The sequence below is a fragment of the Antechinus flavipes genome, chromosome 6 (assembly GCF_016432865.1).
Source record: "Antechinus flavipes isolate AdamAnt ecotype Samford, QLD, Australia chromosome 6, AdamAnt_v2, whole genome shotgun sequence".
NCBI classification, from domain to species: domain Eukaryota; kingdom Metazoa; phylum Chordata; class Mammalia; order Dasyuromorphia; family Dasyuridae; genus Antechinus; species Antechinus flavipes.
In genome coordinates this window covers 183,274,342-183,299,332 of record NC_067403.1, presented here as the reverse complement: position 1 = coordinate 183,299,332, position 24,991 = coordinate 183,274,342, and the positions used below count along the sequence as shown (strand labels likewise).

Below are 24,991 nucleotides of genomic sequence, written 5' to 3'. Positions count from 1 at the left end.
CCTCTCCCATTAAGCAGTCACAGTGCTTACTGAGAGTATTTCCAAGAGTTTCCTCAAGGCAATCTTTGGAAACAGCTTCCGCTTGTCCGTCAGCTTCTAGAGTCTCATAGATCTGCTGAAATTTCTTAAGTGCACATTGGTTAAATGTGAGTTCTTCTTTCCTCTTGGGAGAGTTGCTTTTGCTAACTGAAGGGCCCTTCTCTTTCCAAACAAGACTTTTAGCAGCATCAAAGAAGATGTGTTCCAGACCATAGAGGGATATCTTCATACTAATTGATTCAGAGTTTTTTATAAAGTGCATCTTGGAGGAGATCATTTCCATGATGATCCAAAGATGGTCTTGTTTCCCAGGACAAGACTGAATTTTAGGGAGATGGTCCTGGTTACTGATCAGTTCCAAAGCGCTTTTCCTTAAACTCTCTAAATCTTCCAAATTGTCTCCAAAATTGACCCCACAGGTGAGTGGTGCAGAAAGTATAAAATCAAAGTAATTGGAGCAGTGTTTCATAATATCTTCACACTCCTCAATTTGTCGTTTGTATTTCAAGATAGCATAGTAGGATTTGTTCCCCTTTCTGGCTTCTTCTAACAGTTTGATTAACTGACCACGGTAGTGCTGTAACTCACTGAATGCATTGTACTTGAGGCTGTCTTGGAAAGCTGGGTAGAGACAGGACTGCTGCTGGTAGCCTTGATTCCCACGGAGCAGCTCTCCATAAAATGAAGCATCATACCACAGGAAGCTGCGGAATGTGGGCTCACTGCCCAAGAGACTCTTCTTATTCTCAATGAACTGCATGGTTCCTATCATCATCTGGAGTTCTACTAGAGAATCTACAGCCCATGGGTGGAGGCGGTATCTACAGTTATTCCAACCATTCCCTTCCACCAGCAACTCCCGGGAAATCAGCACATGTTTAAAGGAACATTTTTGTTTTCTTTCAAAAGCTTCAATGAACAAAGGAAGGACAGTTTGACATGTTTTTATTTGTTCTTGTAAACTCTTCAGAGTGGATAACTTGTCTGCTTTTTGCAGAATTCTAGACAGTTTCACGATGAGTGTTGTGGGGTCCTTGGAAGAGTGACCCTCCTCTGGCTGCTGAGCAGGGGTAACCTCAGGAATCCCCAAGTGCATTTTCATGATACTCATCTGGGGAGCTCCTTTCCATCTGCAGACAGGATCACCCATCCCTGCGGCTGGAAGTGCACTGGAGGAGAGAGCCGGCTCATCATCTACTTCTACTCTGCCCTCCTGATGGCGTGCCTTTTTACTACATGGGGCAGCCACCGCAAGAGACCTGTCCCAGGCCCGGACCTTTTTACTCAGGCTTACTATTCGAATAGGCCATTTCTCCAAAGGTCCTGTAAAAACATTTGATTTTTTTACTCCCTTTTCTGGCCATTGTTCCTTTTCTACGGGTCTTAACGGTCTTTTTCTATCATTTTTCTTTACCAAGGATTTTTGTGATGAGGAACTTTTGGTATTCTCCAAGGAGGTGTTCATAAGGACCACCTCAACAGTGTTTTCTTTGCAATTTTTCTTTACAAGTGGCTCAGGCATCTCAATTGTACCTAAAGCACCCTCTCCATCATTTTGAAGCTGTGACTGCCCCTGCAGCTGCTCCTGTGATAGCTCTCGCAACTGCTCTTGCAGTTGTGGCAGCTCTTGCAGCTGCTCCTGTAGTTGCTCCTTTGGCTGCTTCTTTAGCTGCTCCTGCGCCTGTTCCTGCACTTGCTTCTGTGGCTGTTCTTGCAGTTGGCCCTTGGGCTGGTCCTTGAGCTGTTCTGGTGGCTGCTCTTGCATCTGTTCCTGTGGTTGCTCCTGCGGTTGCTTCTGGGGCTGCTCCGGTGGCTGGATCTGCAACTGCTCCTTGAGCTGTTCTGGTGGCTGCTCTTGCATCTGCTCCTGTACTTGCTCCTGCAATTGCTTCTGTGGCTGTTTTTTGGGCTGCTCCAGTAGTGGGTCCTTTGGTTGCTCTTGCAGCTGCTCCTGCAGTTGCTTCTGTGGCTGCTCTTGCAGGCACTCCTGCAGTTGCTTCTGTGGCTGATCCTTGGGCTGTTCCGGTGTCTGGTCCTTAGGCTGCTCCACTGACTGGTCCTTTAGCTGTTCTGGTGATTGCTTTTGCAATTGCATCTGTGGCTGTTCTAGCTGCTCCTGCAGTTGCATCTGTGATTGTTCTTGTGGCTGGTCTTTGGGCTGCTCCAGTGGCTGGTCCTTTAGCTGTTCTGGTGATTGATTTTTCAGTTGCATCTGTGGCAATTCTAGCTGCTCTTGCAGTTGCATCTGTGATTGTTCTTGCGGCTGGTCCTTTAGCTGTTCTGGTAGTTGCCTTTGCAGCTGCTCTTGCAGTTGCATCTGTGATTGTTCTTGTAACTGGTCCTTGGGCTGCTCCAGTGGCCAGTCCCTGGTCTGCTCTGGTTGCTGGTCCCTGGTCTGTTCCGGTGGCTGCTCCTTCAGCTGTTCTGGTGGTTGCTCTTGCAGCTGCTCCTGCATCTGTGGCTGTTCTTGTGGCTGGTTCTTGGGCTGCTCTGATGGTTGCTCTTGCAGCTGCTCCTGCGGTTGTATCTGTGGCTGTCCTAGCTGCTCCTGCAGTCGTTCCTGCAGTTGCATCTGTGGCTGTTCTAGCTGCTCCTGCAGTTGTATCTCTGATTGTTCTTGCAGCTGGTCTTTGGGCTGCTCAACTGGCTGGTCCTTCAGCTGTTCTGGTGGTTGTTCTTGCAGCTGCATCTGTGGCTGTTCTAGCTGCTCCTGCAGTTGCATCTGTGGCTGTTCTTGGGACTGGTTCTTGGGCTGCTCTGGTGGTTGCTCTTGCAGCTGCTCCTGCAGTTGTATCTGTGGCTGTTCTAGCTGCTCCTCCAGTTGCATCTGTGATTGTTCTAGCTGTTCCTGCTGTTGCATCTGTGATTGTTCTTGCAACTTGTCTTTGGGCTGCTCCAGTGGGTGGTCCTTCAGCTGTTCTGGTGGTTGCTCTTGCAGCTGCTCCTGCAGTTGTATCTGTGGCTGTTCTAGCTGCTCCTGCATTTGCATCTGTGGCTGTTCTAGCTGCTCCTGCAATTGCTCCTGCAGTTGCATTTGTGGCTGTTCTTGGGACTGGTTCTTGGGCTGCTCTGGTGGTTGCTCTTGCAGCTGCTCCTGCAGTTGTATCTGTGGCTGTTCTAGCTGCTCCTGCATTTGCATCTGTGGCTGTTCTAGTTGCTCCTGCAGTTGCATCTGTGGCTGTTCTTGTGGCTGGTCCTTGGGTTGTTCCTTCAGCTGTTCTGGTAGCTGCTCTTGCAGCTGTTCTGGTGGCTGCTCTTGCAGCTGCTTCTGTGGCTGCTCTTGTGGCTGGTCCTTGGAATTCTCCAGTAGCTGGTCCTTCACCTGTTCTGGTGGCTGCTCTTGCAGCTGCTCCTGTGGCCACTCCTTCAGCTGTTGTGGTGGCTGCTCCTGTAAAGATGGATGGCGAGTTGCAAGACTACTACTACTAACAGTTGTCAGGCTCCTGGACAGTGTCTCAGAGTAGGGAGTCTGCCATTTGGTCTCATTATTTTTAACAGAGATGCCAGAAAAATTCAGAAACACACTCTCTCTTTCTTGGTTTGTACAAGGAGCCATACTATCTGAGCACGCAAGTACATCTTCTGAACCAGTCCTCAGTTCTGAGCTGACTGCAGGTAGATGACTTTCCAATTGGGGGAAATCTCTGGGCAACTTCAAATCATCTGTTTTAGAGACATCGACATTGAAAAATTGTTCTGTTTTTGATTTTAAGATGGAAATGAATATGTCAGGATTTGCTCTGGAGGGAATCTCACCATCACCTTCCAAATCTGGTTTACTGGTAAAACAGGAAAGGTTGCTTTCCTCAAGGCCATTGAAAAGTTTCACATTTCTTTCTATTGGAGATGGAGCATTAAGGACAACTGAGGAAGCCTCCCTGGAACTGACATCACTAGAGAGTCTCTCACTTCTTTCTTCAGTGTGAATGGTAGACAGGATGATAAAATCTAAACTCCTTTCCCCATCAGCATGAGGAGGAGGGAAAGCTTTCAACTGTTCATCAGGTTCCTTGTGGTGTTCAGCCCCTCTTCTTGGATCTTTCAAACTGCCCTTGCTTGGTGCTGAACCCTTAGACTCAGAGCGATGTGGTCTGTCAGAACTGGTTATTCTTGGGATGTTCACATGACTTATGGAGACTTCACTGGACAGGCCTTCTATAGAAAGTGATCTCCGGACTCCCTGGTGGTCTCTGCTGCTGCTGCTACTGCTATAACCCTGGTAGTGTGGGGCAGGGGGCCGAGACCTAACCACTTCCAGTCCCGAAGCTCTCTTTTCTTCCCGTTTGTCATCTTTTCTCTTCTGCCAGTAATGTCTCGAGTAATACCTTCTTTCTGTTAGGAAATTATAACCTTCCAAGTCACAACATTCCCATAAACTGTTGCGTATGAACTCATAGGATTTGGGCAAAGGGCCGTTTCTCCTTTTCTCCCCTACTTTAGTGATGAGCTGCAAGGACCGATAAACCCTCCTGTGAGCTTTCTTTAAATGGAGCACAGCTCGGTCAAGTTTCCTGGACAGGCGTTTGCTTTTGCACAAGGACGCTTCGCTATAAAGGGCATTTAGAACGTTTCTGATGTGCCTTTCTGACTGTGAAAAGGTCTTGATCCGTCCTTCTGATAAAGAAGAAAACTGTTCGAACGACTGGTACCGAGTAGTCTTTCGGGTTACTCCATAAGCTTCTGCGTACTTGATGTTCCTACTTGGTGTGACTTTGTCCTTTAGGGAGGCCGGCAGCTTCCCTTTGCCATTTTTAGACTCCACCTCCTTGGCCTTAGTAGTTTTGTTCTGGGCTTCCTTTGGCTTTGCCAGGGAGCAGGTACTTCCATCCTTTGTGGGTGGTGAAGAGGCAGCAGGTTGAGGGGACAGTGCTAAGGGGTATTTGTTTGCCTTGTGAACTGATGAGTCAGGAGGTGGGGAAAGAACCAAATCCCTCATAAGTTCTGATGCCTCTGGCCACACCTTCAGGCCCAGCTCATCTTTACTAGAGGAGTCTGTGTGTTCACAAGTAAACTGGGAAGGATCAGCCATAGACTCTAATTCTTGCCACGCATCAGTCATTTCTGCCTCTGCAATCTCTGGTGTGGCACACATCACCACCTCTTCCTGCATTGCTAATGGCTCCTGAGAAAGGGTGAATTCTGACTGAATGATATTTGTGATTTGAATTTGCAAATCAGGAACCACCACTGGATTTACAAGCTCCCTGTGGTTTTCCTGGGTCCGAGAATAAATACAACTGCTCTCCTTAAGGAAATATTGGCTTCCATCCTCCTGTGGCAGACTACTCTTGGAAGTCTCTGAGGACTTCCAGCTACTTCCAAACAGATTTTCCCAGTCTATACGAGATTCCAAGAGCTGGTACACAGAGTTCATTTCATCAGCAGACAGATTTTCAGGTACGGCTGTGTCCTGTGTCAGTAAAGAGTCTTCACATTGTTCAGATTCTACTTCAATCTCATTGTTAAAGTTCAGATCTTGAGGAAATAGAACCTTCAGGTCCTCATTAATTGTTGGCTGTTCACATGCTTCATTGGGTTTGCTATAGTCCATATCATCTTCATGTTCTCCAAATACATTTGTCCCCCGTGCTCCAAAACTGGGGCTCTGGGCAGCTTTTGATATTTCTAGGAAGTTCCTTTGGTTGTTTCCACATTCAGCATTGAACACTGGGATGGGTAAGTTGTTACTTTCACTGCTGGGAAGGATCCCTCTTTGATTCCCAGGAGAAATTCTGTTTTGATTTTCAACCAAGGCAGTTTCTATAGCCACATACCTTTTTTTCCAGGCTAGGTTATATGTAGATGAAAACTTTTCAGAATACAAAACTTCTGACCTGCATGCATTCTTAATCTCTCTTTCATCATTGACAGCAGTGGAGCAGTTTTTGTTCATATAAACAACTTGCTTCTCATCTTCATAAATATTTTCCATTCTATTTTTCCCTACAGAAGAACTCTGTCTCCTCTGTCTTTCAGGATCATCGCTTTCTTCATTCCTAAATTCCTGTTCCTTATAATAAACATTCAGATCATTCTCAATCATTGGGTCACAGAATACAGGGCAATCTTGATTCCTGTCAACTTCTTCAGCAAGAGTGAAATTCGGTCTGCCATCTTTATGTAGGACAGCTGGAGACATCGGTTCATCTTTATTTTCCCCATGAACAACTGGGTACTTCCCACTCCCATCTCTGATCACCTTGAAATGGGGCATTTTAGCATCAAATGAGACATTAATCAAATCATTAGGCTTTTCATTGGTCTGGACGAGGTCCTTTTCCTGGGAAGCATCAGCCTTTGTATCAATGGGTATCAGATGCATATTTCCCATTTTTAATGCTACTTTTGGAGCTTTGGAAAAATATTTATCAATGTACATTCTTTCACATTTCAACCACTCTTCAAGGCAATTTTTTGAAGACTTTTCTGTATTTACAGGAAGGTAACTATTTCCTGATTTAAAAGGTATATGTTTGGGATTTGACTTCCCTTCTTGCTCTTGAGATGATGGGGAAGATTGCATCGGAACAGCTGGCCCGTGCTTCCGAGGTTTTTTACATTTGTCACCGTTTTGGTGGGATAAGTTCAAAGTCTTGTGCTTTTCATGGGGAAGATAATTATCTCTTAAGCTACTCCTCTTTTCTCCATGAGGTGAGTCATAACTATTTCTTTTCTTGGAGAGTTTATTTTTTCCTTGTTTGGAATGGTTTTCTGTTTCAGGGGTCAGATTTTTCATATCTTGAGTATCCTGAATGAATTTATTTCTGCTTTCTTGTTGAGCCTGAAGAGGTTCCAGGGGGGAAGGTGGTCGAAATCTTTCATGTACAATTTTTAAGTCAGCAGGTGGTAATTCCTGGGTTACAGAGTTATGATTTATCTCTGAGATGTACTTTTTCTTGGCTTGTTTCTTAATAGGCAGAAGGATTCTGTTCATCTGGCTTGAGTCATGTGTTTCTTTATCACCATATTCCTGGTTCTCACATTCTGGAACAACTTCTTTGGTAGCATATGAAAGACCAACTTGACAATCACTAATATGTTGGTCTTTTTTCGCATTATTCAGTGTTATCTCATGAAGAGTTCCATAGTCATAATTCTGAAAGAATATTCTTTTTAAAGCAGCTTCATAGGACAAACCCTCAGGACAAAGGGAGTCTTGACTGAGTGCCACGGGCTCATTGGGGATGGCACTGGAGGAAAGAGCAGCATCCGTGGGAGGGGATGGCAAAGCATTTACATATGAATCAGGGTATTCTTCCCTGTTCTCCAATGGCAAATTTTCTCCAGAGCCTGTCTCGGGGTTTGCTTGATCACGGGATCCTCCTCTTCTCAGCAGCCTAGGGTCCTTGATGAGCTTGGAGGTTGTCACGGTACTGGTACCAATGCTGTTAGCAAGAGCGACTGAAGCAGAAAGAGTGCTGAGGAATTTTTCAAGGTAATTAAAGCTTATCAACATATCGCCATTCATATTTTGAATGGCGTCCACACTAGGTGGGAGGGGCGGGTTAGCCTCTGTTGCTTGTGCTTGAGAAGGGTTGTGGTTTTCTTCTAAATTATGCTCAGGCTGGCCATCAGTGGTACCCAAAGCAAAGAAGTTGTTTGTTTGTACGTTTCCACAGGGAGAAGATGTGTCAGGGGCCAAAGGATTCATCTCAGAATTACAGGAGCAGCTGTCTTGTGTTGAGGAATCTGCAGGCTTTGGGAAATGCTCATAGATGACAGTAGCGTCTTTTCCCTTTCCAATTCTTTTGGCAATGGTACAGTTGTTCAAGGAATCTCTTTTTTCTGTTAAAAATTAAAAAGAAAAAATATGCAAGTGAAAACTGTTTCTCTATAATTGATGGGCACAAAAGTCAGGTGAAAACTTAAGAGTAAAAGAAAGTTCTGGACCTGAAAAGGATTTTGGAGCTCATCTACTCCAACCACTTGCTATCAGAGATGAAGTAGTAAACATATATTTTATCTGACAATTTTTCATTCAATCCTTCCTATATAAATCTTTAAGCTTTAGGCATTTTCACTGGCTCTCTCTCAATACCTAGAATTCCTCTTACTCCTTTTTTAGTTTCCCCTAGGAATCTTTAAAACTCATGTCAAATACCTTCTTCTGATAAAAGAAAGTCTCTCACCTCCCACCACCTGCTAGAGAGTTCCTTCAGAGAACACCATCTGTCACTATCTTTATTTTTTTTCCTCTCTATATATTTATATACATAAATACAACATGCAGATGTATTTACTGTACAATTTTTAATTTTTTGCCTGCAATCTCCCTTAAGAATGGGATTTTTTTTTGGCTCAGGCAATTGGAGTTAAGTGACAAGGTCACACAGCTAGGAAGTGCTAAGTGTCTGAGGCCAGATTTGAACTTGGATCCTCCAGACTTCAGAGCTGATGCTCTATCCACAGCGCCACTAGAATCAGAATCAGAATCTAACCCAGAATCAGAAAACCACGTTTTTGCTTTTCTTTGTATCCTTAACACTTACACAATGTCTGGCATAAAATTAACTACTCAATGAATGAGTGCTGACTGAAAATCCAATGTTAATTCTTTAGTAGTGAAGATATTGTGGAGATAATTTAGTTTTCTAATATAGCAATACCTAGGAAGGAAGGGGGAAAGAAAAGTATGACATTTACACAAGTGTGTCTGATAAAGTATTCTGAATAACAAAAATCTGGATTTAGAGGCCTTGGATTAAAATTCAGGAGAGATGATCTCTTGAACAAAACAACTTGTCCCAGAGAATTGATAATAAGAGCGATACCTAATGTAGACAGCCTGAGAGAACAGATAATGGGTGACTCTCAAAACCAACATTGTGGTTCAATTTTCCCAATTTCTTTTCATAATCTTGCCTATGTGACTCTGTTACTGCAAGTTAATCTGACCCGTCACTAAACATTCTAAGATGGTAAACAGTGGTTCTGCACTGGCAATGAGAGGCAATTTTCCCATCAGAAGTTCCCTCCCTATGTGTGGAGCAGCCTAACCAAAGACAGCTTTTCCTTTTTTCTTTTTTTATGATAAACATGTACAATTATCCTATACACATTTCCACAATTATCATGCTGCGTAAGAAATATCAGATCAAAAGGGGGAAAAATTGAAAAGAAAACAAAATGCAAGAAACAATAGCAAAAAAAGTGAAAATACACTCTGTTCCCCACAGTCCTTTTTCTGGATATGGAAGAATCTCATCACCAGTCCACTGGGACTATGACCAGAGATTTTTAAATGAGAAACGGAGAGAATTGGTCCCATGTCACCTGCAAGTTTGGCACTCTCATTAAAGAGATAGCGAGTGATCAAATCTGGCCCCATACATCTACATATACTGCAAGCCTTAATCTACTGGAGAAGGAAATGAAATGTCAAGCCACTCTATAGTATCTTTGCCAAAAAAAACAGCAACAAAAAACACAGCAAAACAAAGAACATCCCCTCCTCCCCACCAGAGTCATGGAGAACTGGACATGACTGAACAACCACCACTAGATCTCATCCAGGCCAGGTCATGCCAGGCTAACTTCATTTCCATTGGTAACAAGGTTTCTATCCCAAACAGAGCTTTAAAGCTCTTTTTTACTTTATTAAAATTTCCAAAAGAATATAGCGATGCTACAAAGATAGAATGTCAAGGTGATAACACATAGAGATGCATGCAGGTCTAATGGGACAGCTAGACTCAGAGCCACAGTTGTAAATGGTTCAATGCTGGTACAGCAGGAGCTCTCCAGGGGAGTGCCCCAGAGCTCTTTGCGTGGCCTTGGGTTACTGAAAATCCAGTGACTTCCAGAAACAGATTATTTATCACATCTGCAGGTAACATAAAGCAGGGAGAAATAGCTAACAAGGAAAGGGCTAGGACACCCGGCGAAAACTTTGGAGTTCAAATTCAAAAGTGAACAAATGTAAAGTCTTAGATTTAAACACAAGAAATCAATTTCAAAGCCTTAAACAGAGGAAAACAATTAGACAACAGCTGTTCAGAAAAAGATCTAGGCGTTTGTTAGGAAACTGCAAGTTCAGTGGGAGTCACGAGTCGGCAGTGTGGGATGTGGCCACCAATAAAGGCTGTTTCACTGTTCTCTATCCTGCTGAGACTCCCTCCAGAGTCCTGGGTCCCAGCACCCAGTTTAAGGAGAATCCTGATATAAAGGAGGACAGGGACAGTTGAGTCCAAACCCACAGGAGGTACACTTGAAGGAAAAGAACTTGTTCAGCCTCAGGGAGGACATGGGAACTGTGGTCTGGAGGGCTGTCATGTGGAGGAGGGACTTGCTTTTTGTTCAGAAAAAAGCTTCTTTTCCCATTTCCTCCTCCCCCCCCCTCCCAAGTAGAGCAAGCTGCCTAGAAAAGGAATAGGTTCCCCAATCCTTGGACATCTTTCAGCAGAAGCTGAGAGACCTTTCTATCAGCTCTGTTATATTGAGGATTCCTCATGGAGGTGGTTGGACTAGATCTGAGCCCCCAAGTAGAGCAAGCTGCCTAGAAAAGGGATAGGTTCCCCAATCCTTGGGCATCTTTCAGCAGAAGCTGAGAGACCTTTCTGTCTATCAGCTCTGTTATACTGGGGATTCCTCATGGAGGTGATTGGACTAGATCTGAGGAAGCCTCCTCCTGCTCTCAAATTCTGTGCCTTTGGGGGTAACAAAAGTACCACTCAGGAAGAGAAAAAACAGTAAATGCACAGTAGAGAAAAAGCAAAAGCACCTCTTCCCACTTCCCCAATCCAAGGTCTTAACAAGCTTCTGAAGAATCAATCAGTCAATAAAAATACAGCAGGCTCACCCCTCAAGAAAGAACAAAGTGTATTCAAATAAGGAAATGAAAAATACAGAATTACAAAGTAATTATTTAGGGATAAGGATATTCTAGTTGGGGAAACAGAAGTCCTTGTGTGGGAAGCAGGGCTTAAATTAAGCCTCCAAGGGAGTTAGGGATTCCAAAAGGGATGGATGAAGAGGGAGTACAGCTTAGGCAAAAACACACAAGTGGGAGCATGCGTAAATGTAAAAGCCCGCTTTTAATCCTACTCCCCTTTCTCTACCTAAGACAACATGGGACAGAAGTAAAAATGAGATGTAAGGAGACAAATCACATCTGGACCTGACCCAATAACATCCCAAATGAGAGCAGTTTCAAGGATTATTTTGTTCATGGCCTCTCATTTCACAGATAAGGAAACTGAGGCTTGCAGAGCTGAAGACAAAGGTGACCTTTCATGAGTCAAACACTCTGAAAGTGTCCAAGGCAGGTCCTCAGAGCCCCAAGAGGCCCTTGTTTGGAAAGAGGCACGGCAATCCTGAAGTCACCCAAACACCTGAATGAAGTCACCCGAACACCTGAAAAGTCACCCCAACACCTGAAGTCACCCAATGCCCTGGCAGAGGAAGGAAGCAAGCCAGGTACTCAAGGTTGCTGCCCTTTCCTCTGCCATGCAGTAACTAAAGACCACCCTCAGGAAGACTCCCTGTCCTGGAGTTGGAAACCCACAGGTCCTCAAAGAAGGGGGCACCGAGAAAGGCACCAAAACAGTCTCTACCATCTACCTACCATGCCAGGAAACAGAAACACCTTCCATTTGAATTGTTGGAAAATGCAGAAAATCTCTGGCAGGATAAGATCCCAGATCCCGAGGTCCTTTCTCAAACTAAACTGCCAAGCATTCCAACTCTACTGAATAGAGTACAACTTCACTGGGCTGGCCATACTGTTCAAATGCCAAATGCACACTTGCCAAAATGATTATTTTATGAGAACTCACACAGGGAAAAGACTCTCAAGATGGTCAGAAAAAGCGATACAAAGACACTCTCAGAGTCTCTCTTAAGAACTTTAGAATTGATTGTATGACACGGGAGACACTGGCACAGGACCACCCAGCATGGCGTGCCCTCATCAGAGAAGGTGCTATGCGCTATGAGCAAAGCAAGATTGAATTATCTCAGAAGAAATGCAAGATGTGTAAAGTTAGAGAAATCACCCCAAATTTAAAAGGGACTATTTATGTCCGACCTTGTGGCAGAGCATTCCCAGCTCACACTGGTCTGATTAGCCACAGTCAGTCACACTAACATGTGATGTCATTTTGGGCCTCTAGGAGAACAAAGGACAACAACCAACAAATCTCCCTACTCCAAAGTCTTTAGAGATACCGTCTATCTTAATTTCTTGGGAAAATTCCAGAATGTAAGAGGCAGACTTGAGTACTCCAACTAAGACTCAGGCAGGGCTGGAGACAGCTGGAACCTTGGAAATGGGCACAGGCACAAGTCGGGGCTGGAGTTATAGTCTTGCTGATTGACAAGACTTCTGGGGGAGGAAGAAAACCCTAATGATACAGAATCACGGGAATTATCTTTCCTCCACCCCAGAGCCTAATGTTAAACATTTTTTACCAGCACACCCCTGACTTAGGAGACACGAGATCCCAAGGCTTTAAATATTCAAGTAGAATTTGACCCAGGCAAAATGCCACCTTTTCAAGCACCTACTCAGACAAGGTTGCCACAATGTTCTGTGCCTCAGTCTTCCAGTCGCCCCAAGAGGGGAAAACCAGTAGGTGACGGCACATGCTTACCAGGCCACTTGGGAAATCCCGCAGAGAGAAACCGCAAGGACGTGATAGTTGGTCCGCTTTCTGCTTTCTGCCCAAGGAATCTGACTGTTATGGTGGCATAGGGAAGACACTGCCGGGGCTTGTCCACAGGCTTCGAAAGTGTGTTGTACTCGTAGAGGTAAACCTGCAAGAAATGGAGCAAATGAAATGAAGGCCGACTTCAAAAGCCGAGGACACAAGGAGCCTCGGATGTCCCCTCCTCCTGCCCAACAAGACCCACAGTAAGAGCCAGCAGTTCTAAGTTGCTTTAAGATTTGCAAAGAATTTGACAGGAGTGATTTCCCTGGCCACCATAACCACCTTGAAATGGGGAGTTCTGTAATTACCCCCCTTTTCTAGGCAGGGAAATTGAGGGAAAATGATTTGCCTAGAGCCACACAGTGTCTAGAGGAAGACTTGAATTCAGATCTCCTGGATGCCAGAGCCAGCACTCTTATCCACTGAACCATCCATCTTCCCTCTTTTTTCCCTATGCAGACTCTCGAAATGCATCTGGCTTTGATGTCCCCCCTCCAAGCCTCTATGTCCAACTCCCAATTTTTAAAAAAGCTGCTTGTAGGACCCCTCCCATAGATACCAGGGTTATCAGGTTCTGTGCAGACTCACAAAATGCATCTGGCTTCAATATCCCCCCCTCCAACCCTCTACTTCCAACCCCCAATTTTTAAAAAAGCTACTTGTAGGACCCCTCCCACATATACCAGGGTTCTTATCAGGTCCTGATGTCTGTGATGAGTTCCCACACCCTGTTAGGGGGAAGAAACGGATGCTGTCTCATTTCTGTCTCCCCAATGGCAGCGGCAGCATCAGTGGATGAAGGGAGTCACCCAAGTGAGCCCCTTCCAATGTTTCACTCAGCCTGCCTCCTGGTTACCAAGGAAACGAGCTGCTAACAGCTCGATATGCAGGAGGAGAGTGGGCTCCTTGTCTGGCCCTGATAAAGCGGCCACAGAAATCACCTGTTAAAAGATATTCTGAGCCAGTGCAGTGAGTTTTAGAGTGTTCCCTCTCATCTCTGGTACCTGGGGAGGAGATATCATGGGTACCTCATGTCTAACCCTCCAGGGCTCTAGCCCACTCTTGGAGGATAGAGAGAGGACACAGGCTCACTGACAATGCTTGCAGAAGCTTGTCTTTACAGACAAAAGATTTTGCAAAAGCAGGGATGGGGGATGGATAGAAAAGAGAGATGAAGGAAGAAATAAGGAAGAGAGAATGGGAGAGATAAAAAAAGGAAGAGGAAGAAGAAAGAAAGTAGAAAGGGAGGGAGAAAAAAGGAAGAGGATGTGAGGACAGAGGAAGGGAAGAAAAAAGATGAGAGAAAGAAAATAAAGAATGAAGGAAGGGAAAAAAGGAGAAAGGGGAAAAAAGGCAGAAAGGAGAGGGAGGGAAGAAGGGAGGAAACAGCCTTATAGTACTTACTATGTAAGCAAGCTCTTCGCTAACTACTCTACAAATATTATGTCATTTAATCCTCACAATAAACCCCCCCAAGGGAGGTATTGGCCTTTTCTACTCCCTTTTCATTTCTTTACATCTGAAATAAAAACCTACTTTTGTCAAGGGGTGGGGAAGATATGGGATAGGTGGGAGGAGGAGGGCTTTGGCACAGGTACCCACCTGCTGGTCCATTCAGATACTCAACAACGGCTATTCTCAATTCTCTGGGTCACTCTGCTTAGCCGTGTGAAGGTGCCCCCTGGGAGCACAGCCAGGGCCATGGTTTGAGGTCTTTTTCCTCAAAAAATCTGGCCTTTGACCTCTAGAACAGGCAGTAAAAAAAAACCTAGTCTCAATGAGCCCCTCTTAATAAAACTGACTTCCAAAGCTAAGCACTCCTTACAGAGAGCGCTGACATAGCCCACCTTGCATCTCATTATCTTCCACCCTGAACTATTTTCCTCCAAACTACTGTTTCCACCGATGGTAACTCTACTTGAGGGATGCAGCCTTAAGACATTTGCCTTTCTCTTCTCCAAAACACTGCCCCATTCCTACCCCTCACATCACCTCCCACTCAGACCATGTAGCACACACATGAAAAGATCTTCCAACATTTCACAGAATTCACCCATAAATCAGTCTGGATGAATATTTCCTCCAACAGCTCCTGCAGCTGAGTTTAACATGGATGCTGAACCTGCTTGCTTTTATTGTGTAGAAAATAGCATTTCAGCCTCACTGGGTTCATTCATGATCCTCTATATTTATTCCAGGCACTGACAAGACTGCTGCTTTACCAGTCCCAGCCAGGACTGACCGAGAGAAGGCCGAGAATCCCCCGACTTTCCGGCTGGCTCAGTTCCATTCTTTGAGAAGAGTGCAGTGTTTGCTGAAGAGAGAACTCTGATCACTACCAGACCAGCTGGAAGTCCCATGATGGAGCAGGCTGCCCCTCTCCTGGCAGAACAGTGAGGGGCCTGCGCTGCAGAATGAGATATTGTTCCACACATCCAATGAAGTAGTATTCTTTGCTTGATTATGTATGTTTCTTTCAAGGGATTTCTTTTTCTTTTTTTTCCAAGGGAGGGCTGGGAGAAGGGGCTATTCAGAGGTGTGCTAGAAGAAGTAATGAGGGTCATTAAAGCTTTTTTTTTTTTTTAAATGCAGAGAAGCAAATACAGAAGAAATCCCAAAGAGGACAGCTTTGAAAGCCACAGATTTCATTTAATCTCTCCTTAAAGGGAAAAGCCAGGCTGTACAGAGAAGCAACATGCAATCTCATGGACAATTAATTACCAAGACACTGATTTTATTGGGCATTTGTCACAACCTGATAAAACTTTCTGGAAATTATCTATTTTGTCTCATTAATTGGCATTTAAAATTTTTGTAAATAATTTTCCATTTCTTTTTAATTCTTGGTTTTGCTGGCTAATTAAAAAGAAATAGAGGATTATGGCTAATGGGGCAACAAGGTGGCACAGTGGATAGAGTTCAAATCCAGTCTCAGACATTTACTAGTTATGTGACCTTGAGCAAATCACTTAACTCTGTCTCAGTTCCCTCATCTGTAAAATGAGCTGGAAAAGGAAATGGCAAACTCCAGTGTCTTTGCCAAGAAAATCCCAAATAGGTCATAAAGAGTCAAATACAACTGAAAATGTACACGACTGCTGATTAATAATAATAAAAACTTACATTTCTCCTCTTAAGTATTTCAAGATTTGCCAAACACTTTACAATATAATCTTGTTTGATCCTCAAAACAGTCTTAAAGGTGGGGGGTTCAGTATACCCAATGAAGACTTTAAGGAAGAGAGATGAGGTGAGGTGACCTGGGCTGGGCCATGAATTCACTTCATTGCTGAGGCAATGGGATTTGAATCCAAATCTCTTGTGACTTCACTCATGACTGAGGCAGCAGGATTTGAATCCAGACCTCCTCAGCCTCCACCATCCAGTGCCAGAAAGTCAGTGTGGTCAGTCTTCAAAGATGCAACTGGGAGGTTTTCTTCTGATTAAAACCTAAAAAATCTTCTCATTACCCACTTTGTATATGTTTTCTTGAATTTTAGGTCCTTTTGGGCTGATCGGCTGACGTTCAATTGTTAAAACTACATGGTAAGATTTGTTTGTGCATATTTCCAAAGAAAGAACGCTCCCTCTGAGAAAAAAGGCTGGCACTGCATCTCAGGAGTTCAGGGACCATGAAACATTCCTGGAATCTTTTCACACATTCTTCCTCTGATTCCAGAATTCAGAGAGCCTTTGTGAGGACCCCGATGAGAAGAGTGCATTCTGTTGGTGTTCCTGTATCTGTTACTATGGTCAGTATAGCATGTGTTCAACATTTTGACATTCTCAACATCTAATTTTTCCCAGTGTCTGATTTAGTAAAGGCCCCACCTGACACTCAAGTTTCCTACAGAATTTTCACAATGACCTCCCAAAAGTTTCCTTTTTTTCCAATCAACTCCCCCTCTCCTTTCCAGTTTCTACCCATTGTCACTACTTCCATCCACAAATGGCACAAAGCACAAATCTATTTCCAAGAGACAGCTCTTTAAATAAGAAAAATGAACTATTGTGATTCCCTGCCTGCAAGTCTTCTCTTTCAGAGTTCAACACTCAAGTAAAGCATAATCTAAAGGGCTTTTTACTATTCTGGATGCTCTCAAACAAACCAATGCTTTTGTTAAAATCACACCAATCACACCAAGAGTTCTCTTTCAAGCATCCATCATAGGACTCATGTATCTGTCTATCTATCCAATCCATCCATAATTCCAAGACAGAGATTGAGACAAGAAGAATCATTGATGAAAAGGAGTCTACAAAAATATCAAAGGTGTCCTTGATAAAAATCTGAAAGGAAGCAAGCATGCTTTCTCAAACAATGTGCCACAGCAAACCAAAATTAAGGATCACATAGCAAACCACATATTAATAATCACACAATTGAATTAAACACCCAAGCAAAGCCAGGACTCAATAAATCCCCTGCCTGTTGATTTGGTGCCATGATGAAAGGGATCGGATCAACCCTGCTAGAGGCTCTGTTCCATGTGTTTCAGACAAGATGCTTAATCTAGTCAAATTGAATACATTATAGGTCAATATTTCCCAACTGCATGCAATTCATGATAGGAAGCTGCCTACATGTTAAGCTAGCTGAGGGGGAAAGAAGAGACCTTGAGGACTTTGCAAAAGGGCAGGAAGGATGCTAAGCCATTCTCAAGACAGCAGGCAAGTCATGAGAATATATTCATCTTTGTACTCCAGGATACAGGATACAGGAGAGGAAATCCATGAAGATGAGAAATTGAGCCAGAGTGCATTAATTAGTTAACTAAACAAAGAGGGGTCCTGCTTCAAGATCCTGGTCACTATTAAGCTTTTTATCTCTACAGAAATTCCAAATGCTATCTTCCAGCACCCCTAGTTCACAAAGCTTTCTCCCCATTTGAATGGAGTTCCTTGAGGACAGGAAACCCAAAATGGACATTTCCTCCATCGACACAGATTAGCAGCTTGTATAATAACGTGTAAAAAGTCTTAGTTTCCTAGAGACACCCAACCACTATGTTCTACCAGGGACTAGATTTGAACCCCAAGTCTTGTGGACTCCCAGTCTGGCCACAGTTCCTCCACAGCACACACTACATGTCTCCATCAGACAACATTTCAGAAAAAAGTCCCAAAAGATCATACAAACCAAAGACCAGGCAGCAGGAGGAAAAGATACATCTCTTTCTGTTCTCCCTCCTCTTTTCCATGGTGATGAGCCAACTTGAGGGATGACCAATGGCATCCCTTAGGCCAGAGACCAAGATAGCCTAGAGCCAGCCATGTTGACAGGGCTGCTCAGTGCAGGGGGAGGATGTAGACATCTAAAATTGCCAACAACTGAATTCTGTGCAAGTCCTGCTAAATGGAGCTAAAGATGCCTCTTCTCCTCAGATGGTTTCACAAAGCATAATTTATTCTGGGCTTCTGGGTCACAATGAAGCCCAAAGGGTTCAGAACAAGGCCCTAAGTCACCAACTGTGGTATAGGCCTGTCTCCAACAGGCAGCATGGGGACAAAGTCTGAGCGGAAGAAGAAGGTGGTCACAATTCTACAAAATTACACAATAGTTCATAAAACCTCATGCTTGAAGGAACAGGGAGGCTTCCTGATGAGCCAATCAGGTACAAACCTGGAACTTCTGTTCTGAATCCACAGCAGTGACTCTCACTAATCTGAATTCAAACTTTACTCTGATTTTCACTCCCTGGGTGGGTTTTTGGCAAATAATAATGACAGCTAACATTCATTAAGCACCGCTGGCATGCCAGGCACCATGCTGTGTACTTTACCAAGAGGATCTCCTTGGATCCACTCAACAACTCTGAAAGGGAGTGTTATTACCATCCCTCATTGTACAGATGAGGAAACTGGGGCAGACAGAGGGGAAAGGCCAGCTGGGGAAATGTCTGAGGCTGGATTTGAACTCTCAACTCCAAACCCAGTTTTCAGTGCACTGCAGGGCCCTCTTTCCTCTTTGGGCCCCAGTTTTCTCACCATACAGTTCATTTTGGGCTTTATGGGGGGGTGGAATTAGTTAAAGTGACAGTCTGCACTTGAGGCCTCCAGCTAACCCATCCCTGATTTCAGTGGGAACTGATCCCTTGGTGATGGAGTGAGTCAAACACTGATGCTGGAATCCAGAATTCTAATCCAACCTTAGACACTGATTATGGCATGATCTTGGATAGTGTGTCTCAGTTACCTCCTCTCTACACTGCAGGACAGAGGGATATCCTGAAGGCACTGGGTTATTGTTGTTACTGCTGTGACAATGGATGGGGTGACATCACCTTGGGAGCAGCCCCAGACCAAAACAAGCAAGGAAAGGAAAGAAAAAGGAGAACGTACGGCAGAGCCATTGGCCTGTTGCTCAATGGGGTCTTTGGGGGTCGGGACAAGTCGCGACATGTGGCAGTCAAAGTTGGGTGAAGGATCCAGACACGTTTTAGTCTTGTCCACCATGGGTTGGATCTTCTTCACCTTTCCATAGAGAACCTGAGGGAGGGAAGAGGGGAGCGAGAGAGCGGTAAACAACGGCCCCTGTATAGGCCCTCCTGGTGCCGTGGCTGCGTCTGAGGACCCCCCGGTCACCTCTGTGACCAGCATGGCCCAGGAGGGCCAGTGATAATCTCCCTGGGAACACAGTCATCCAGCAACCCAACGCCCACCCAGACCAGCCTCCCTGTGGCTCCTGCTGTCTCTCCCTTCCAAGTATTAACAGGTGCATGGAACTCCCTTCCTGCTCTGTCAGTAAGAGGGCTTTTCTGTTGCCCCCCATTCCTAGTGTCCTCCACACCCTGAGAAATCACATTTACAGCTCTTTCTGTCCTAGAGTTGTGAGCCTCTTACTTGGAAAGCCCCCAACAAATGCTGACCAAATCCTGCATGGGCCAATAACCACAAGGGCTTGCCTACCTTAAAAATCATGAGGTTGTCCACATGGCGCTTCCTACAGCGTGCATAACTCAGGGCGACGTCAGAATGCCTGAACAAGTAGACGCCAAGTAGGGGATTGCCGAGTGCCTTCATGGTGGACTCTCGGGTACACAGCCCGCTCTGGTACATCCGGGACATAGCATTGTTGGACAGTGCCAAAAAGCAGTATTGCTCCTCCAGCTCACAGCCTCGTCGGCCACGTTCCCGCATCTCCGTCCTACAAGAAATCACTGGGTTCAGTACAAGCTGGGCCACTGGGTTTGGGGGCCGAGAGTCAAGAAGCCCAGCCCCCATTTCCATTCTGCTACATGCATCCCATCTCTCCACATTTCTGAGCTGCGTTATCTAGGGCAACTCATTGCATTTCTGGTCCTTAGATTTACTCATCCATCAAATTTGGAGAGGATCGTCTCAGACCTGGGATCCTAGGACCCTCTAGCGCCTCAGCCCCGGGCCTCTGTTTCCTCCCCTATAAAGTAATACAATCAGGCCTGATGCAGCCTCTCAGATCCCTTGTTAGCCTCAGAGGTAGGGAGAACTCTATAATCTCCTTTATAGTCTGTGACCAGATGAAAATGGCCAGTGTCTCAGAAGGAACCAATCTGCACCCACGGAGCAGAGACTAGACTTACACAGGGACTTCCAAAGGAGATCACTTCTCTGCCACTTTGGATTTTAGAGAAAGGATTTTTTTTTAATGTCTAGTATTTGTTATTTATTTTTCTTTTTTATATAATAATAGTTTTTTATTTTTCAAAATACATGGATAGATAGTTTTCAACATTCAAGGTAGCCAGCAGCCTTGCTACTCCGGTCTCAAGTCAAAATAATATCACTATGTTAGAGCCAATTGTGGCTGATCAGACCAGTATGAGCTCAGCATGCTCTGCCCAGGTAAGATACAAATATTCCCTATGAACATCTGGGGGCTTCTCTTAACTTTGCCTGTCTCACATTTCTTTTGGACTGATTCAATTCTGCTTTGCTCATGGAGCACAGCACCTTCTCTGATGAGGGCTCACCATGCTGGGTGGTCCTGTGCCAATGTCTCCCATGTCAAAGTTTAATCAATTTAAAGTTCTTAGGAGAGACCTTGAATGTGTCCTTGTATTGCTTTTTCTATTTTTTAAGTGCTTGCGCTATGCAAGTTCTCCACAAACTAATCATTTTGGTGCGTGTGCATTTAACATTCAAACAATGTGCCCAGCCCAACAGAATTGTGCTCTCTGCAGCAGAGTTGGAATGCTTGGCAGTTTAGTTTTGAGAAAGGACCTTAGTGTCTGGTTATCTTATCCTGCCAGGTGATTTTCAGAATTTTCCTAAGAAAATTCAAATGGAATAGAACATTAGTGCTAATAATTTTTTTTTTTGGGGGGGGGGGCTGAAGCAATTGGGGCTAAGTAACTTGCCCAGGGTCACACAGCCAGGAAGTGTTAAATGTCTGAAGCTGGATTTGAACTCAGGTCATCCTGACTTCTGGCACTTTTCTACTGCACCATCTAGCTGTCTTCTTAACAAATTTACACACAAGTATTGAGCTACAAAAAAAGGAAAGGAGATAGCTTATTCCAAGGTCATTCTCAGAAGCCACTATTAGCTCCTCCAGTGGCCAGGCTGCCTCATCTGAGATTAAGAGCTTTCTCCCAAGGTCACTGAAGCTGTGCCATCCTTGAGCTAGTTATGAGAAACTGCCCAGAGTACAGGACTCTCACACAGATAACAGTGCCCTGATTTTAGAAATGTAGGGGATGATGACCAAGGAATCTGAAACAGAAACCCAGTGTCAGGTGCTTGCAAGGCCATCCACAACTACCTAGGGCACTCCCCACACTTTTAGGGCCAAAACCTGCTAAAGAGATGTCAAGAAGCAAGGCTTTCTGTTCATATTATAAAATTGTAAAATTAATCCAGGCACAAATTTTTCTCTGCCAAGGATACTCTGATAAAACTAACATTCACCCTGGCCTGCCCTGCACTCTAGATATGGCTGCGGATAAGACACAAAGATTTATCACTGACCAAAGAAGAATGCCTGAAAAATCTCATTTCAAGACCTGTCTAGCCCCAGGGGCATATCTAAGCTGCTTACCAGCAACCTTTCACTGAGATAGTCTTTGCTACATAGTGATGTCATTTTGGTTCTCTTTGAGAAAAAAGGACAAAGGATGTTGGGTAATGAACAGGAGAAATGTCTCTCCCCCTCTCCCAAGCTCACCCCAAAAGCCAGGACAGAACCAAAGTCCTGACAGCCAAATACAGTCCCACCTACAGAAACAATTCTGTAGGTTATCTGTTCCAGGATTATCCAGGTTATCTGTGATAGCTCCATCTGTTAAAAAGCTTACTTCTCACATCAAAAGAACTGACCTCTTAGCTGAATATTTTTTTTCAAGATATTCGTTGTGAACTAGTTTTGTTTCCCCAAATTGCCATGCTGATTGCAACTCGCAGCTCAGGTCCAGTCTGCACTGGGAAATGGTATGGTTTATGGAACTGTATTCCCTCCGATTGGTGTGGCAAGATGACAAGTACACTGCAGAAAAGCCAGAGGAAAAAAAGTAGTGAGTGGAAGACCCAGAGCCCTTCCCTGGAACATCACCAGACACTTCTGGAAGGTGTATTGTATTGTTTTAAGGTTTTCCTACTCAAACGGAGGCTAGAAACTTGGCAATCTAAAGGTGAGACAGGTTGAACTGACAGCTTCTGAGGTTCCTTCCAGTTCTGAGACCATGGGGTATGAGATTCCCAACCAAAATGTTGGACTATTATAGTTTTTAAAGCAAAAAAGGTCCTCTGTGATGACCGAGACCAACCAGAGAAGGAAATCAAAGATGCAGGAGAGGAAGGGACTCCAGAGAGCATCGTCAGTTATAGACATGGCTAGCAGAGGTCCTCTTCAAATATCTAAGGTGGGTATGTGAGTTTTTTTTGGTACTCAGAAAAACATGTCTTCCAGTGGGTTGCAAGAAGCCCTTCAGTGCCAGCTCTCAGAGATTTGCCCACCGCCATAATTTTGTGCAGTACTTCCCCAATTACACCAAGTACCTGCTTATGGGATCCATGGCATAGCAAACTGGGAGGCACTATGTACCTTCCTTCTGGGGGCATTCCTCTTAGGAGGCTTGGAAAGACCTGGCAAAGGACAGGCCTGGCTTGGCCATGCAATCCAGCAGATGGTTGGCTCCCCAGAAGTCCTGCTCTTTGTGTCCAAGACTCAAGGCAGAATCAGCCAGATTTGGGGATTCTAGAAGCGAGAACTGGTCCTAGAGAAAAACGGCAGGCAGGCCCAGGGGAGGATGGGGTGGTGACCAGTACCTTTCTCAGCTGTCTTTCGGATTTTGGGGATGGTAAAGTTCTTCAGAGAGTGGGCCTCGAGGCCAGAGCTGGACCCAGGGGCCACAGCATCATGGTGGGAATAACTGTGGTGGCTCGAAGACTTGCCTCGCTTGCTTTCTTTGAATTCCATTCCGGTGTTGACCTAAAGGATGCAAAGACAGGACGACTGTGGAAGGCCCTATAGCAACCACCTCTCTTTGAGAGGAGTCAAAGGAGAGATCACCTTCAATCACTGGGCTGGGGGGGGAAGGGGGATTTCCCTCTTCTGTTAAATAGCCAGTAATGACAGCTCCCTTCCAGGGCTGCAGGGAGGCTTCATATGAGACAATGAAGGACAGCGCTTTGCCTAGTGGTCAGTATTATTGTCATTATTACTGAAAGATGGACGATCAGAAGTCAGACCTGCTCCCCGACAGCCCCACTGAGCACAGTGCACCAGCAATCAGCACAATGGTCCTAAGCCCAAACTTGGGGGCCATAATAAGAACTTGGAAGTTTTAGAAGCAATTGGCAAATGGGTCCTCACAACAGCCCTGGGAGATTAAGTGCTATTTTGATATATTTACATATTATATTACATACATATTAAGGGCCATATTTAAGGTGAGGAGATAACAGGAAGATCCTGGGAAAGTGACTACTCAGAACCATTCAAGGGCAGCATTTGAATTCATGGCTTTAACACTATCTGCTGTCAAGCCCCTCCCTTCCCCAACACACTCTCACTTGGTCTCTTTCAACTGACACTTTTAAGAAATGAAATCAGGAGGAAAATGCCATCCACATTCAGAGGGAGAACTATGAAGTATGAATGCAGATTGAAGTATATTGTTTTCACCTTCTAAGTTTGCTTTTTCTTTCTCGTGGTTTTTCCTTTTTGCTCATTTTTTTTTAACAACATGATTAATATGAAAATATGTTTAAAATGATTGTACACGTATTAATTATATCAGATTGCTTGATGTCTTAGGGTGGGGGAAGAAAGGAGAAAAAAAATCTGGAGCTCAAAATCTTACAAAAACAAATGTTGATATTTAACTTGCTCTCTAGGAGAGGTGGGAGTTGGGGAGGGAGAAAAATTTGGAATTTCGCATGGGTGGATGTTGAAAACTATCTTTGTATTTTGAAAAATAAAAAGCTATTAGTATAAAAAAATTTTAAATTAAAGTTAAAAACACTTTACTTGTAATTGAAAAAATAAAAAAACTATTCAGAAATTGAGAAAAAGAAATGAAATCAGAGCCCTTTCTTCCCCACCCCCATTGGTTCCAGCTTCCTAGTGATCTTTTCATTTACCAATAGCCAGTAAAGGATGCCTGGTCTGAGGCTACTGAAGTTGAAGTAGTAGACAGAGCCTTGGGTCTGGAGTTATAAAGAGCTGAGTTCAAATTCAGTCATAGCACTTCTGAGCTATGGGATCCTAGGTAGGTCACATTACCTCACCCTTATCCTGCCCTCAATAGTTTCTTTCTTTCTTTTAAATTTTCTTTCTTTTTAAAATTTTTTTTAAAATTTTTTTAATTTTAAATTTTTAAAATTTTTTTAATACATTTTTGTATACATACATGTTTTATACATTTAAAAAAAATTTCCTTAAGAATCATGTTGGGAGAGAAAAACCAGAAAAGGGAAAAACCATGAGAGAAAAAAAAAAGTGAACATAGCATGTGTTAATTTACATTCAGCCTCCATAGTTTTTTTCTCTCTGGATTCAGATGGCATTTTCCATTCGGCTTTGGATCACTGAGCCGATGAGAATCAAGTCTTTCATAGTTGATCACCACTCAATCTTGCTGTTATTGTGTATCAGTTCATGTAAATGTTTCCAAGTTTTTCTAAGATCACATGTTCATTATTTTTATAGAATAATGTTCCATTACTCTCATATACCATAACTTATTCAGTCATTCTCCCCCTCATTGGATGGACATCTGCCCATTTTCCAATTCTTTGCCACCACAAAATGGGCTGCTACAAACATTTTTGCACATGTGGATCCTTTTCCCTCTATGATTTCCTTGGGATATAAACCCAGTAGT

At 44.1% G+C, this 24,991-nt stretch overlaps 1 protein-coding gene across 1 annotated transcript in view; it reads right to left on the bottom strand.

Moving 5' to 3' along the window:
* The window catches only part of TEX15 (testis expressed 15, meiosis and synapsis associated), a 42,577-nt gene extending 19,800 nt beyond the window's left edge, over positions 1-22,777 (bottom strand). Inside the window, exons 1-6 of the mRNA XM_051966731.1 lie at positions 22,765-22,777; positions 21,984-22,149; positions 19,596-19,833; positions 19,029-19,175; positions 12,630-12,792; positions 31-7,824 (exon numbers count right to left, since the gene is read on the bottom strand). Coding sequence (XP_051822691.1) covers positions 31-7,824; positions 12,630-12,792; positions 19,029-19,175; positions 19,596-19,833; positions 21,984-22,149; positions 22,765-22,777 — 8,521 coding nt within the window. The remainder of the gene's footprint in view (positions 1-30; positions 7,825-12,629; positions 12,793-19,028; positions 19,176-19,595; positions 19,834-21,983; positions 22,150-22,764) is intronic.
* Positions 22,778-24,991: the final 2,214 nt, after the last annotated feature.